We start from the raw sequence: 15306 nt of genomic DNA, 5'->3' as shown, positions 1-15306 counted from the left end.
TGCAGTTCACGTGCTGAAGTCAGCATGCTGGTCCCTGATGAGGCCAAGTCGTCTGAGCAAGGGCTACCAGACATGTCGTGTGCCTGGGCAAGTCCACAGAACGTGGTGACCATCGGTGTCTTGTGTCAGGGCCCATAGTCACAGATTACTCTTTTCTGTTTTGGTATCTCTAAGCTATGTTAAACCAGCTGTGTAATATGACCTGGTGGCAGATCTCATCGATAGTGGAGTGGCTTCAGAAGTTTCCACCAAGACTGCACAAATGAAAGTGTGATCATTTTAGCGAACCTCACCAGTGTACCTACTGCAAGTGCACTCATCGCACTCATCGTGCTGATACACTGGCGGCTTGGCGCATTTGTGTATTTTATAAACAAGAACAAAATATCCTCGACGCTGCTTTTCTATCACAAGTACTTTGTCAAAAGCCAAATAAACGTATTTCTCGTTCGAAACGTTGCCTCTGTCTTTTTTTTTTGTATTTCAGTGACACGACACCAGGGAGCGCGTTTGTCACAATAATGACAACAATCACACGTTTATACAAGTTACAAAAGACACCGGAACTGGCTGTAGATGCTGGACGAGAAAGCACGCCAGTATCCATAGGCATTTTTTATTGACGGCGAAAATACTGAAATAGTGGTTATTGAATATTGCATTTTCTTATTTATACCGAATTTTATAAATTTGTTTCCTGGATTCACTTCCGGCATCACACAACTTGTTGGTCTTACTAAGACACAGTGTTTCCGAGCTTTGACTGTTATAGTTAGCGAATACGATTTTTAAAAGATAGATAGAAATAGTTTCTTTAACAGGAAGAGCTTTGAACTGCCGTGTTGGCAATATAAACACGTTTTCTGATGCCGCGAGTGAATTCAAGGAGCGCGCGCGCGCACGCGCACACGCACACGCACACGCACACACACACAAACACACACACGCACGCGCACACACACACAAACACACACAGACAAACTCACGTGTAGTTCAAAAATGTCAGGAAGCAACTGATCGGGTCTCGAGTAACGATTACTACTTAAAATGCCTCTCAAGAATATGAGGATAATGGGCTACCGTGTGCAGCAACAACAACTACAAATAATTATACTAGTGATTTAACTGGCAGTCTTAAAGCAATCTTCTTTTTTCAAGCTTGAAGCAAACAATAAAAGGCTGCTTTTGAATAATGAGCGTTGCCTGCAATGTCCCAACACACTTATTATTCACGTACCTGCGACTAGATGCAGCACCCTGATAAAAAAAAAAAGAAGACATGCGAGAGAAACGGAAATCTATTCCGATCCCTAACACTGACATATAGAACATGTAGGAGCGTGATACCCGCTGTCACGTTGACCACCTCGCGTTTTCGATTCCCAGGAAACCACGTGTCTCGCCCGACACCACCCCCGCTACACACCCGCCTATAAATATAACCCTAATAAATGTCCTCGAAAGACAGATACGTCAGGCAACGGACGCTTTTTTTATTTCAGATGCGTTTTCCTCTCTCTCTCTTTTCTTTATTGGCGGCTCATTGTATAACGTGCGGTGAGCCCGCAACGAGACAACACGTGACGCCTTTCTCGCCGATGCCGCAGCAACGGCGACAATCAAAAGGTTGCCACAAAACAGCCCCGTCACGTGTCACTGCACAAAAAGACATCAGAAACGTACCCAACACGTAGAAGGTCTGTTTCAGGGTCTTCGGGGGAGCGGAGAGGGGAGGAAAAAAAGGTCCAATATATCGACTTCACCCTCTAGACGCGTTGCGCGGGTTTTTTTCGCGCATATCAGCCTGCGTCGAGAGCGCTGACTGGGGCGCCTTCTAGCGGCTTCAATGACAGTTATTTGTTTCGTTATGGTTTCCTCCTACTTGGCCTGCTCCGCCTGCTCCACTGTTTGTTTTTCTTTCCGTCTGCTTTACAATATTTTTTTTCGTCTGTTCACCGTTAGCAATAAGCAGAAGGCTGACGCCACTCGGCACCTCGCGGGGACTGCTCGCGGCAGTCTTGTTTTTACCGCTATCATAGTTCTTCGTTTCGTCTGTTCCTGTTTCTTCTGTCCCGGCGCATTTATTTTTTTTTTTCTATTCGTCTGCAGACGTGTTATTTTAGCCTCCTTCTGAGTTGTTTTTTTCTCACGTTTGGCCACCGCTAGGAGTACGCATAAGACGAACAGGGAGCAGAAGAGAGAGCAGGCGACAATAAGCAGAAGACTAGGCACCTTCTGAGACGATGCTTGTGGCTGTATATATTTACACGCGCGTGTATCTGTAAACTTTATCGAGAGCAGCGCAGACTTCGAAGTAATTATCCGGACGCGCTCAAACGAACAGCGAGCTACGGCCTTCCCATCATCGACCGCTGGCGTATAGGTCTCGGAAAACGACTTTTTAGAAGCGACCCCCCCAAACGTTCGTTTACTTGGCAACAAACGGGGCGGCTTTTTATAATGCCTGGTAGCCAAGTAGCGGTGTCTGCGTTTCGAAGAAGAAAAAATGAGCAAGATAAATATAAAGCGGCACGCATGGGATGAGCACGAGACGGAACATATTTGTGCTGTCGCTAACGGCATCGTTTTATAACGGTCACCGCTGTTCAGTCGAGATAAGAGCACGCCTCTTCTGTAGCAGAGATTAGAAGCGAGGTCGAACACAAGCGTATTGAGAAATTAAACGCCGCTTAAACAGCGAGCGCCTGTACACGCCAGCATATGCATTGACACCGCGATCGATAGAACGACTGTGCAATCGTCTCGTCGTCAGAAAAAAAGAAAAAAAAAATAGAGGACGTCTATGTGTGTTCATGGCGTTTCGATTTTTCGAACCGTGCGGTGTGTCCTACAGTGTGCAGTGCGCGGCAGAGGTTGGTTACGTTTGGCTGTAAAACTCGATCAGATCTGTAAGCTCGCCCTGCATGCAGCGCAAGTGTGACGGCAAGTGCCCTTGATTACACTAATCTCGCTATCTATAAACTTACGTGTCCGAAATACCTGCGGGTCATAAATAAAACAGTAAAGATGCCAAAGCAAGCGGCGTGGTTTCATGCTCTTGAGGTCACTGAACTACAGTTGACGTGGCAGGCTGTTTTTACCGCCTGCAAAGGTACACTGTGGCCATTTTCGAGCTATACTATATACTGTAAGCTAACTTACACCCTTAAGGGTGCACAAGGATGTTAACTGGTCTATAACTCATGCCCTCGCACGCGTAATGGTGTAAGGACCTTATTTATAGACTCTTAAACAAAATTACACCCTTTGGGTCGTATCTTGCCACACAACAATAAACGTCATCTGTCTCGACCGCATTTCCTTTCTTTAACGCTGCGAGCCCGATACTACCAAGCCGCGAACGACAAGCGCGTTATCAGCACGACAGAGCATTATCGACAGGAAAGTAGTGAGCGCAGCGTTTTCAAGAGAGGAAACGCAAGTAAGACGGATGGCGATTATTGTTGTGTGGCAAGATACGACCCAAAGGGTGTACATTTGTTTAAGAGTGTAGACCGATTTACACCCTTATGCACCGTTATGCTTCATTAAGGGCGTAAATTACCTTACAGTGTACGCTTTCGGTTAGCGATCGATTTCATTAGATACCGACTAGAAGCCTGTGTGCTGAGAGGCAAACGTCTGACTTTTCAGTCGGCAAGAATGTTCCGCGTCTCGGAGCCATCGATGGTGTGCGCTTGCTCACACACAGATAACGCTAAAGAAAATGTGTTTTAGCGCAGTTTTACTACGACATTATCGCCCGGACCATATTTTAAAGTACACAGCTAATCAGCTAATTCCTATCACAGAGGTGCGCGGCGCGGACTAGCTACCACGCTCAAAGTTCACAATCTGACGCTGCGGTAAAGGTGCCACTGTATAAACTTTAGCTGTGCGAAAACAAAATGTGTGTTAGTACAGCGGGACTGTATACCATCGAGAACTTCAATGGGCCACACTTTGTTTGTTCTGCATGCGACTTGTCATTCATTCATTCATTCATTCATTCATTCATTCATTCATTCATTCATTCATTCACTGATTACGCGAATAATTACAGAAAATAATAAGTGCATGTTGTTCAGGGTCCTGTTGAGAAATCGCTAGTAATCTTTAAGTCTCTGACATCAATTATTTAATTAAAAATTATTATCTACATTTTTATTGTTATAATTGCCAAGATGTCAATTAGGCGGTCGTAGAGAATGACGTATGCGTATGCAAGCCAGCTGTCCTTATGAAAGGCTCTTCTGGATTGCATCAGACCGGAACGATTGCTTCAAAAGCAACAGCTGAATGGCGAAGTCGTTCCGATTTTCTTTGAAAGCGCGTCAGCGGGAATGTGCGATTCAGGGAAGGCACAAATCTCCCATAACATTTCGGCAAGCTGAAGTAGGGTTCATGAAACGAAAACAGCCGAGTTACCACTCGCCAAAGTGACGAACGAGCGGAAACGAAGACGTGGTTCTTCGTCGCTCCCACAAATGGCGTCTAAATGGAAGTGACGAAATGCGGGACATGGCTTTGAATAGTCTCGGGTGCCCTATCTTATACGCAGTATTGGTGAGGGCTCCTGGTCGCCGATTTATATTCCATCTTAGTACCTACGAAAATTTGGTTGGCTATAGTTTCCAAATCGGAGAGAGGGCTCGAGGAATAGAGATCTTCGTAAGAACCCAGGAAACTTGGACCGTATCCACGAGCAAGTATAGGGCTGGCAATATCGATGAACGATTCATCGATTGATCGATTAAATGTATCCCGCAATACGACTAATTTTTCATCGACGTCCACCTTTCGTTTAATCGACGTCATCGATTAGACCTGCTCGATAAATCGTTTCCGAGAGTTTGACAGGATTGGCGCAAAAAAAAAAAACTGACGTCGTACTGGAATGGCGGCGCGTGAGCAGTGACTCTACGGCTGTGGTAGAGCGATTGTTGTCGACTGCTTCTCACGAGTGATGCCTAGCCGAGCGCCTTCACCCACACCGCACACGCCACCACGCCGTCCAAAGCGAGAGGCTTGAGATGCGCTCGCAATTCAAGGCGTGCCACAGCAAACCCAGTCGTTGATCGTCGTGCCACTCCCGTAGTCCACAGAAGAGGTGGCATAGCATGGTTTGGAGCATGTAATTTGACGTGGCGATGGAGTTCCTGTCGATTCCAGCAAATCTATAGCGTCCGAGCAGCTATTCTCGCATGCCAGTTCTGTGGCCATTCAAAGATGGCGTCGGTTTCGCCCAAGCATCCCAGCCAATTGGCATTCCTTCGCTCTGCAGAAAAAGAACACCTCGTTTAAAATCCTAAACCAGCAATTTTCGTTTCCCCAGTGTATATTGCATTTTCTTGCATATATCAGTTGGACTTCACCTTTCACTTTTGAATTTTTTCTTATTTTTCGTTTAACTGTACTGGTGCAGGGATTCGCTGGTGCCATGTATTTTCATTCAGCACAAAGTGCCGTTTTATAAGATATATTGTTTCTTTCGAAACGCCACTAATGCCATCTATGTGCAGTATTTAACAAGCTAAAGATTATCCTTTATCAAGAGTTTATACACTTCTATTTCAAACAGGGTTCCACCTCTCAAACGTTAAAATAAGATCCTACAGAAGTAGATAATTGTGTTTCAACCTATTTAAAACTACCCGGCAAGAATTTCGATTCATCAATTAATCGATGAAAAACCCTGCACCTAAAGCGATTAATCGATTATAGGCTAAAATGATGAATGATTAATTGTGAATTAAAAAAATTAATGGAACATCCCTACGAGCAAGCTTCATTTATGTGTTATGCCGCGCGCGTCGTTTTGCTTTTTGCGAGTGATTGCACTGATGCAATTATCGCTGTTACCATATTATAAATATCACGAGATGTGCTTGCTGTATCAGAAAATTAGATAAGAGGACGTTTTACCTCAACATATCCTATCTAAGTGCACGGGAACGAAGATATGGTTTTTTGTGCACTCCATTGCATCAAACTTTGTTGAGATCTCTTGCATTTAAAAGTAAACGTTATAATATACTGCCTGCAGGTAGTAAATTTCATATTTAGGCCAATCGAACTTTTTAAGAACATTCTCGAAAATAGTAATTATTTGAAAAAATTTTAAAAAAGAAAGAAAACTGAAGGAACATGCTTGCAACTCTTAACCACGGCATTGAAAACTGATATTACAATTCGTAAATTGTAACTATATTGAAGCATCTAGAGCAGTCGCAGTGAGATATCTCATATCTCGATATATGAGATATCTCACTGCGACTGCTCTAGATGCTTCAATATAGTGTATGTATGATCATACACCACTCAGAAATGTGCCACTACTTTCTGAGCAGGGCTGCAACAAAACATTCGTAAACGCTGTAAGAAATTCACGTAAGCTGTCAACTAATATGAACGCTTGTCCGCTTCAGATGCTTTACAAGCGTGATATTACAAAACAGTGATATTTGTTCTTGGCGCATAGTTATGGATTTGTAAGCTTCGTACTTCAGTATTTTCTTACTTACCAATTTCGGCAAAGCTGGGAAAAAATCTAAATTTTGCTTCCTATGGTTACCAAAGCCTAACTGTCTCTCTCAATTGCAGCAAGTTTAGGGCAAATCGGTGAAACGGTCCTTTAAAGAAAGCATTTCTGCGTTTTACACGTATTTGAATACGGAGATCGCGAGTTCCAGCTAAAGCTTCCTCTTAAATGTTGCTTGCCTTTCTACAGGCCCAAGTTCGCCCAGTAAATAGTCGGGTAATTTTAGTTACCCTTTCTGATTGCACTTCTATATCTTGACCGTCATCTAAACCACTGGCATAGCGCAAGATCAGGTTAGATCGTTCGCCGTGGTCTTTTGCGGAAACCTGGGCGAACCACGGTGTGCACCGCTGCTGTTGCGCTCACATACCACCTTTCCGTCGCTCGCTAATCGGACGGAAAACGCAGCTACCAGCATCGCAACGATACCCTAACCACGCACTACCTTCAGAGAACACGGTTTGGCCAAGAGGGGCCATACAGCGATCGAGCCGCAAGATTACAAGACACGGCGGGCAGCGTACAAGCCGTCTGCGGACGTCCACGTATGTCGACACAGAGCGCGCGCGGTCCTAAGCTGCAATTTGGAACCACTTTTTTTTTTTCTTGCGGGCCCGGCCAGCTAGGCTACAGACTTGGCACGGCTCGGGAATGCACTTAGAGCGCGGGGACACACGCACATTCTAGGCGCACGATGCATGCGAGGCGTGTGTCGCGAGGGGGATTTCGTTGCGCGAACCAATGGGTACGATGATGCAGTGCACGCCAGGCCTCTCTCCCGCCGAATAAGCGACGGGGCGGCAGAGCGAGAGAGCTTCTTGAGCCGTCCCTGTCGTGGGAAAGGACACAGGTGGCGCGCGTCCCGATGTCTCGTACGAGTCGTGGACACTCCTTTCGTTTTGTATGGCTCTCGCCTCCCCCCCCCCCATTTTTTTTATTGGTATGTAGGTGCTTGCGTGTTGTGCGTGTTTTCTTGTGTATTTTTGAGCGTATGCGTGCGTATACACGCGGTTCATGTACGTGTGTGTGTGTGTGTATGTGTGCGCGTGTGTGTGCGTGCGTGTGTGTGTGTGTGTGCGTGTGTGTGTGTGTGTGTGTGTGTGTGCGCGTGTGCGTGTGTGTGTGCGCGTGTGTGGGTGTGTGTGTGCGCGTGTGTGGGTGTGCGTGTGTGCGTGTGCGTGCGTGTGTGCGTGTGTGTGTGTGCGCGTGTGTGTGTGTGTGTTGCTGAGATTCGCCACAGACTCGCCCTGTCCCATACTGTGCACCGCACAGCATTGTGCATAACATTCAGTTATGGTCATCAAGTATTGGGCGTGAGCGCCACCACTAGATCGGCTGGCGCTGCCGTCGGCGTGACGTTGTATGAGGCATCACGTGGGCACAGCTGCCGCGCTGACCCAGCGCCGCCTAGAGTGCGAGTCTACCAGTCTCGGCTCCGTTGGCTGGCCACGTCGGCGGCGTCGGCAGTACAGAGCAGGGAAACTGAGAATGAAGGTTTTCTTTTTTTTTTTTTTTTTACCACGCCGTGTGAGCTTTAGCCGCACCGTGGTTCGGAGTGCAGCTACGACAAAAAAAAAAACATAGACGTCGAAGGTATCACTGAACTATTCAGTCGTTGCGAAGGGGTATCGCTACTTTCAGTTCTTTCATGGCCAGCATTTCGAGACATGTAAACGTTGTGCCATCTTTAGCTCCCATTGGATACATATATATGTAGCTGACGATTTGTGTGCTGTGACATGTGCTCTCTCTCTCTCTCTCCTCCCCATCTTTCATCCCCCCCATCCCGCTCCCATGTGTAGGGTAGCAAACCGGTTGAGCTAAACTGGCTAACCTCCCTGCCTTTCCTTCTCCAATTTTTCCTTCCTTCGCGAAAACGATGCTATCTCAGCATATCTCCTAAGCAGGTACGACTGCAACGGTACTCGGTTGAAGGCTCGCAATGCCAACGGGTGAATAAAGTGAACAGTTTATTGGTGAATCGTTTTATTTGGCAACATAGAAGTTTGAATGTGTCGCGAAAGTGATGCGTTAATACTCAGGTATTGCACCGTAACAGGCTGAATGTCCTTATCTCCCCCCTCCCCGTGATATTTAAAAGATGGTTCAAAACAACAAAAACAATGAAAAGAAGAAAAATCAACCAAACACACAGCTAGTAGCGACGGCAGCGAAACACAAACGTCCCGCACTGCCGTACATAAACACACACGCGCAGTTACTAGTCGCCAGTCCGCCCGATCACTACAATGAGCAGTGATTGGATTCGGTTGTACAGAACTGGTACAACACGAGTTTATTTCCAATCTTATGCTCTCAACAACTGCTTCTTCCACGCAAGAAAGTTGTTCAGTGGACCATGTTGCGACATTTCATTTCATTTCATTTTATTACCTTAAAGACCCCATTCGGGGTATTACATAAGGGGTGGTTAACATGCGAACATAGGAAAAGGCAGGTGTTACATTGAAATACAAGTTTCAACAGTTTCTAGAAATTGTGAATGACATGTGATGGCAGCGACATTAATGGGTAGGTCGTTCCAGTCCTTGGCAGCTCGAGGAAAAAATGATGATTGAAAAGTGACAGTTCGTGTTCGAGGACGAGAAACTTGGAGTTGATGGCTGGTGCGCTGTGACATGCGTGAAGATGATGGCGTGACGTAAGGCGGGCGGCTTAGTGAGCTGTAAAAAAATTTGTGATAAAGAGAGAGCGTGGCGATGCGACGACGAAAAGCAAGAGATGCCAAGCTAGATTGTGCCTTTAAGTGTGAAACGCTGATGTTATATGAATATGAAGAATGGATGAATCTAGTCGCACGATTCCGAACCGACTCGAGTGCATTGATGATATATGTTTGATGAGGGTTCCAGATGGCGGCGGCATATTCCAGTTGTGGCCTGACAAATGATTTGTATGCGAGTAGTTTGACGTGCTGTGGAGCATGACGAAGATGACGCCTCATGAACCCAAGGGACTTGTTTGCTGACGAGATTACGTTAGTAGCATGCGCATTCCAGGAAAGGTCGTGGGACAGGGTTACGCCTAAGTACTTATAGGTTAGAACTGATTCTAGTGGGACGTTTGCAATTGTGTAAGTAGACAGATAAGGATTACGACGGCGGGAAATTGAAATGAATTTGCACTTGTTAGGGTTCAAGGCCATTTGCCAACGGTTGCACCAGTCCTGCACGTTATCAAGGTCATTCTGGAGAGATGCTTGGTCAGAGATGTTAGTCACAGTACGATAAATCACACAGTCGTCAGCGAACATACGAATAGGACAAGATACATGCAGCGGAAGATCGTTAATGTATATTAGGAAAAGAAGCGGTCCTAAGACTGAGCCTTGAGGGACACCTGAAGTGACAGGGAGGGGTTCGGAGGAGACGTTATTGACAAAGACGAACTGGGAACGATTAGTAAGGAATTCTTTTATCCATTGTACTACAAGAGGATCCAAGTTCAATCTAGATAATTTTATTAGCAAGCGGTTATGAGGCACTGTGTCAAAAGCTTTAGAGTAGTCTAGAAAGATTGCATCGGTTTGAACGTTGTTATCAAGATTAACGTGGAGATCATTAAGGAAGATAGCTAGTTGTGTTTCACATGAAAGCCCTTTACGAAAACCATGTTGTGAAGGATGAAAGAAGTTTTCCGAGTCTAAAAAGTTCATGATATGCGAGTATATGACATGTTCCATGATTTTGCAAGGAACACTAGTTAATGAAATGGGGCGGTAGTTTAAGGGGGAGTCTTTGTTACCTGCTTTGAATACTGGAACGACCTTTCCCACTTTCCAATCATCCGGTAAAGTACCTGTAGACAATGATTGCGTGAACAACAGAGTGAAACATGCCGCGGATATATGCTTAGTATTCATTAGGATCTTTGAGTTAATTTCGTCTACACCAGAAGAAGTACATAATTTGTTTTTTTCAATGATTGATAGTATACCATCTACCGAAAATACAATGGGTGGCATATGTGATGTTATGTTAGTAGGTAGTGGAGAGTCTGGAGTGGTAGTTTCTTTTGTAAACACGGAAAAAAATGCTGTGTTGAATATATCGGCGCACTCGGCGTCCGTGGCGGTGTCGCCTGCTGCATTCGTCACGCTGATGGTACGAGCTTCTTTGGGATTTAAAATGCGCCAGAACTGCCGAGGATTTTGAGTAAGTAGCTTGGGCAGGTCGACGTTATAAAAAGATTTTTTAGCAGTGCGAAGGGCACTCAGGTAGGCGTTCTCTGCCGTGTAGTATCTTGACCAAGCCTCGGTGCTTCCAAGACGCGTGGCTAGCCGGAAGCGACGTTTCTTTTGGTTTTCAAGCTTCTTTAAATCTCTGGTGAACCATGGCTTATTTTGATTAGTGTGCATAGTTATTCTTGGTATATGTTTGTTTACGAGTTCATTAATTTTATTTTTAAATAGTGTCCAGTTTTCTTGAGGCGAGCGCATATGGAATAATGTCTCAAAAGTAGAAAAGAAGTCACGTAACTCGTAATTAATAGCTTCGTAGTTCCCTTTATCATACAGGCATATAGTTTTGTTAGATTTTGGTTGTCGCATGGGTTGAAAGTTGAAGGTGGCATGGATTACTTTATGATCACTTACCTCACGGAGGTAAGTTATGGATGATAGACTGTCAGGATGGCTGCTTAGTATAAGGTCGAGTACATTAGATGTGTCTTTTGTAACCCGCGTAGGCTCTAGCACAAGTTGAGTTAGACCGAAATTAAGACACACATTAACAAATTCTTTAGCAGCTTCATTGCCTATGATTAAAGCACTATTGTTAGTCCAGTTGATTTGCGGAAAATTAAAGTCACCGAAAAGCAGGATTTCTGCGTTAGGGTGTTTTTCCCTAAGTTTGCTCAAGATGTTATTAAGTTTATGCGAAAAATCAGGAGTGTTATGTGGTGGTCTGTAACAAACGCCCAAGAGAACAGTCTGTGGTGAAGCGCGGCAGATTAGCCATATTATTTCCAAGTCAGTCTCAATGGTTGCAAGCGTGCACGATAAATGGTGATGCGCGGCGATTAGCACACCACCACCTCGTGAGATTTCGCGGTCTTTCCGGAAAAGGCAGAAATTCGGCAAGTCAGCAAGAACCTCAGTATCGGTAATATCGTCAGTGAGCCAGGTTTCAGTTATTATCAGCAAATTACTGTTAGACGACAACACGAGGTTAGACAGAATATCGCGTTTAGGAAGGAAGCTGCGTGCGTTGGCAAAGATTACGGAAAGGTAGAGGTTAGCTCGTGTCGATACCGTAGGGAGTTTCCCGCGTCGAGTTGGCTGCTATTGCAATTCTTTCACACTCTGTGTGCGTTCATCGAAAACATAGCGCTTACTACCCATAAACAGAGTTTTAAAGCGCAGGGAGTAAGGTGCTGATTTGCTTTTTGCGAATGATAGAAGGTGTCTGCGGGCCAATTGAACAGGACGCGTAAAATCCTCGCCAACGCTGAAGTTTGTTCCTTTAAATTTAGGGCCGTTAGAGAGAACAAGATCTTTTGTTTTATGAAAGGTGAACTTCACTATTATGGGGCGGTTACGATTAGCTGCACGATTGCCCAAGCGGTGCGCGCGCTCGATTTCTTTTGGGTCAAGAGTGATGCTCATATGTTTGCGACAGTGGTCAATGATCATGTGCTCCGATTGCGCGAACGACTCTGACCCTGAAGATTCATCAATACCATAAAAAATTAGATTGTTGCGCCGAGAATGATTCTCGGCATCATCAAGACGCGCTTCCAGCCTCTGAATTGTGTGTGCTGCACGGGCAGCATCACTCTTCACGCTTTCTATATCAGAACGCAAGGGGATTAGGTTTTGGTAGTGGGTCTCCAGGTTCGTCATGCGCACGCTCAGATCGGATATTGCTTTGTCAGTTGTTAGTAACTGAGACTTGAGGCCTTGAATCTCGGTGATCAGTTGCGATTGACCTGCGGATAGGCTCTTAAGTTCCTTTAGTACGGCTTGACTATCAGGTCCAGGGTTAGTTTCGATGTCACCCGCCAGCAACAATAAAGAGCGAATAACATCACAACACTGAACAACAATGGAAAGGCAGCAATGTGGGCCCGGCAGCTGCAGTAGAAAGTAATTACTTGAACGCTTCGTGAAAAGACTGTATGATTTACTAACCTGCATGTAGAATATCAGCGGATTAGCGTGCTGTGTTGAAGCACAGCAGCCGGGCCCACAAAACGCCTCCGTGCGCGCCTGCTCTTTTATATCTGATGGGCGAATTGATGTTGGTGGCGATAGGTATTCCGGCCGCAAGTCGAGTGACGCTGCCGGGAACAGTGGCGCTGCCGGACACACGGACGGTGTCAACGGTCTGGAAGTGATGCTGGCATTCATTGGGTGGTAGAAAGCAGTTGCGTCGTAGTCGACATGCCAGGCAGGATGCGGTTGGGGTGCGTCTAGAAAAGCCATAGCCAGGGCAGGGAACAGAACGTAGATCATCGTGGGAAGTGACACCTGCATGTAGAATATCAGCGGATTAGCGTGCTGTGTTGAAGCACAGCAGCCGGGCCCACAAAACGCCTCCGTGCGCGCCTGCTCTTTTATATCTGATGGGCGAATTGATGTTGGTGGCGATAGGTATTCCGGCCGCAAGTCGAGTGACGCTGCCGGGAACAGTGGCGCTGCCGGACACACGGACGGTGTCAACGGTCTGGAAGTGATGCTGGCATTCATTGGGTGGTAGAAAGCAGTTGCGTCGTAGTCGACATGCCAGGCAGGATGCGGTTGGGGTGCGTCTAGAAAAGCCATAGCCAGGGCAGGGAACAGAACGTAGATCATCGTGGGAAGTGACACCTGCATGTAGAATATCAGCGGATTAGCGTGCTGTGTTGAAGCACAGCAGCCGGGCCCACAATACGCCTCCGTGCGCGCCTGCTCTTTTATATCTGATGGGCGAATTGATGTTGGTGGCGATAGGTATTCCGGCCGCAAGTCGAGTGACGCTGCCGGGAACAGTGGCGCTGCCGGACACACGGACGGTGTCAACGGTCTGGAAGTGATGCTGGCATTCATTGGGTGGTAGAAAGCAGTTGCGTCGTAGTCGACATGCCAGGCAGGATGCGGTTGGGGTGCGTCTAGAAAAGCCATAGCCAGGGCAGGGAACAGAACGTAGATCATCGTGGGAAGTGACACCTGCATGTAGAATATCAGCGGATTAGCGTGCTGTGTTGAAGCACAGCAGCCGGGCCCACATGCGCACCAAATGACCGTTTATAGTATTCCATGAATGGGACAGCGTCTGCAAAGCGCTCGTGCTTCCAATTATTCCAGGACCATTCATTTGGTATAGAACACAAAAAAATGCGAAACTTCTATCACGTTGAAAGCACTAAAATAAGTATCCAGGAAGGCGCCTGCGCGGGGTTTTCACTCGGGCTCCGGTCACCAAGCTATGCGGAGCGCACCCGGTATCCCTCACAATACGTCACCGGGCCGCTTCCGGTAGATGGCGGCACCGTGCGTGCTCGCCGCCAATGCAGTCTAAACCGGCAGGTCTGCGTATGCGTGCATGTTAAAAGGGCACCAAAAAGGACGCTTAAGTTAGGTTAGGTCAGTAAAGCGTTAGCGATAGGAAAAGTGAAATCAAACTAAATTTCGTGGTTCAACGTTCCAAATCAAAAACGCACATGCTGTGAGGAACGCAGTGTAGTGTGGGGCCCTGGGGCTAAATGTGGGCACTTGGGATTCTTGAACACGCTTTTAAAATATAATTAAACGAGCTTCATTTTTGCGTTGCGCCCTTATCGGCACCCAACTTTCTCGGCCGGGATTCGAACTTCCGACCTCGTGTTCAGCAGCGCATCGCCATATTCGAAGAGCCATGGAGCAGGTGACTGAGGTATTAGCGAAACAAAAAAAAAGATCATTTTTAAGACGATGAAAGCAGCCTTGCCAAACCGGGAAAGACGCCACCGTGGAATTCCCGTATTCGGTACTTGTGCTCGTGTGACGTCATTGATTTTCACAGCATGCATTCTCAGTTCTAGTAAGCTGTTCAACAATTCAACAACAACAAGAGACAATGGTGTTATTAAAAGGAACGCAATACATGGACTGAGAGGTTTGGGGAGCTCTTTCCCAGCTAAAAATGTAAAAATATCATTTTTTAAAAAGCTTGTCTTGGCACACGGCGGACGTTGCTATCGCGGCACGAAATCCAAGAAAGGAAAAGTTTGATCTTCATTAGAAACTAGTTAGAAAGCAGTTGGGGCCAACAACCGCTGTCTCGACATCTATTTGTTTGTCAACACCATACAGACAGCAGTGAGGGCAAACAACGGTTTGTTTCCGAGAATCAACCGATGACAAACGATCCGCAAGACAATTACTCACACAGAGAAAGTAAAGATGAAAAATAATAAACGCACGTATACCAGCGATTCCAAACAATTAGGCGTGGGTCATCGTATTGCAACAATTCTTTCTTTCTTTTTCTTTCCATCAAAGCTGCAATTGGGATCGGTTCGTTATACATTGCTTAGTATAAACGTTCTGTTTTACTCAAAACAGACATACTAACGACTTCAGAGCGGGACAGCGCGCAAACTATCAACCAATATAACATTCGTTGCTGGTTAGTTGTTCATAAGCCACACTGACAACTAGAACAGCTGTCCAAGCTCCGAGTGACATGCGATTCATCCCGTTCTGAAGTCGTTCCGACATCGGTTTTACGCAAACAGTGCGTTCATGGAATTTAAACTATTAATTTCCGTTGCATTGTGTCGAG

The 15306-nt window shown here is 46.1% G+C and overlaps 1 protein-coding gene across 1 annotated transcript; it reads right to left on the bottom strand.

The window, feature by feature from the left end:
- Window positions 1-9377: 9377 nt before the first annotated feature.
- On the bottom strand, window positions 9378-13416 carry LOC140219889 (uncharacterized). The gene has a single exon (XM_072289980.1). The coding sequence runs from the start codon at window positions 13374-13376 to the stop codon at window positions 11844-11846; it is 1533 nt and encodes a 510-aa protein (XP_072146081.1). The 5' UTR covers window positions 13377-13416; the 3' UTR covers window positions 9378-11843.
- Between the last annotated feature and the right edge of the window lie 1890 nt (window positions 13417-15306).

The sequence above is a fragment of the Dermacentor andersoni genome, chromosome 8, assembly GCF_023375885.2.
Source record: "Dermacentor andersoni chromosome 8, qqDerAnde1_hic_scaffold, whole genome shotgun sequence".
Classification (NCBI taxonomy): Eukaryota; Metazoa; Arthropoda; class Arachnida; order Ixodida; family Ixodidae; genus Dermacentor; species Dermacentor andersoni.
The sequence above is the reverse complement of the archived record's forward strand: the minus strand, read 5'-3'. Positions and strand labels throughout refer to the sequence as shown.

Coding starts and splice junctions, on each gene's coding strand:
- LOC140219889 (XM_072289980.1), bottom strand. CDS start 13,376: ATGCAGGTGTCACTTCCCACGATGATCTACGTTCTGTTCCCTGCCCTG.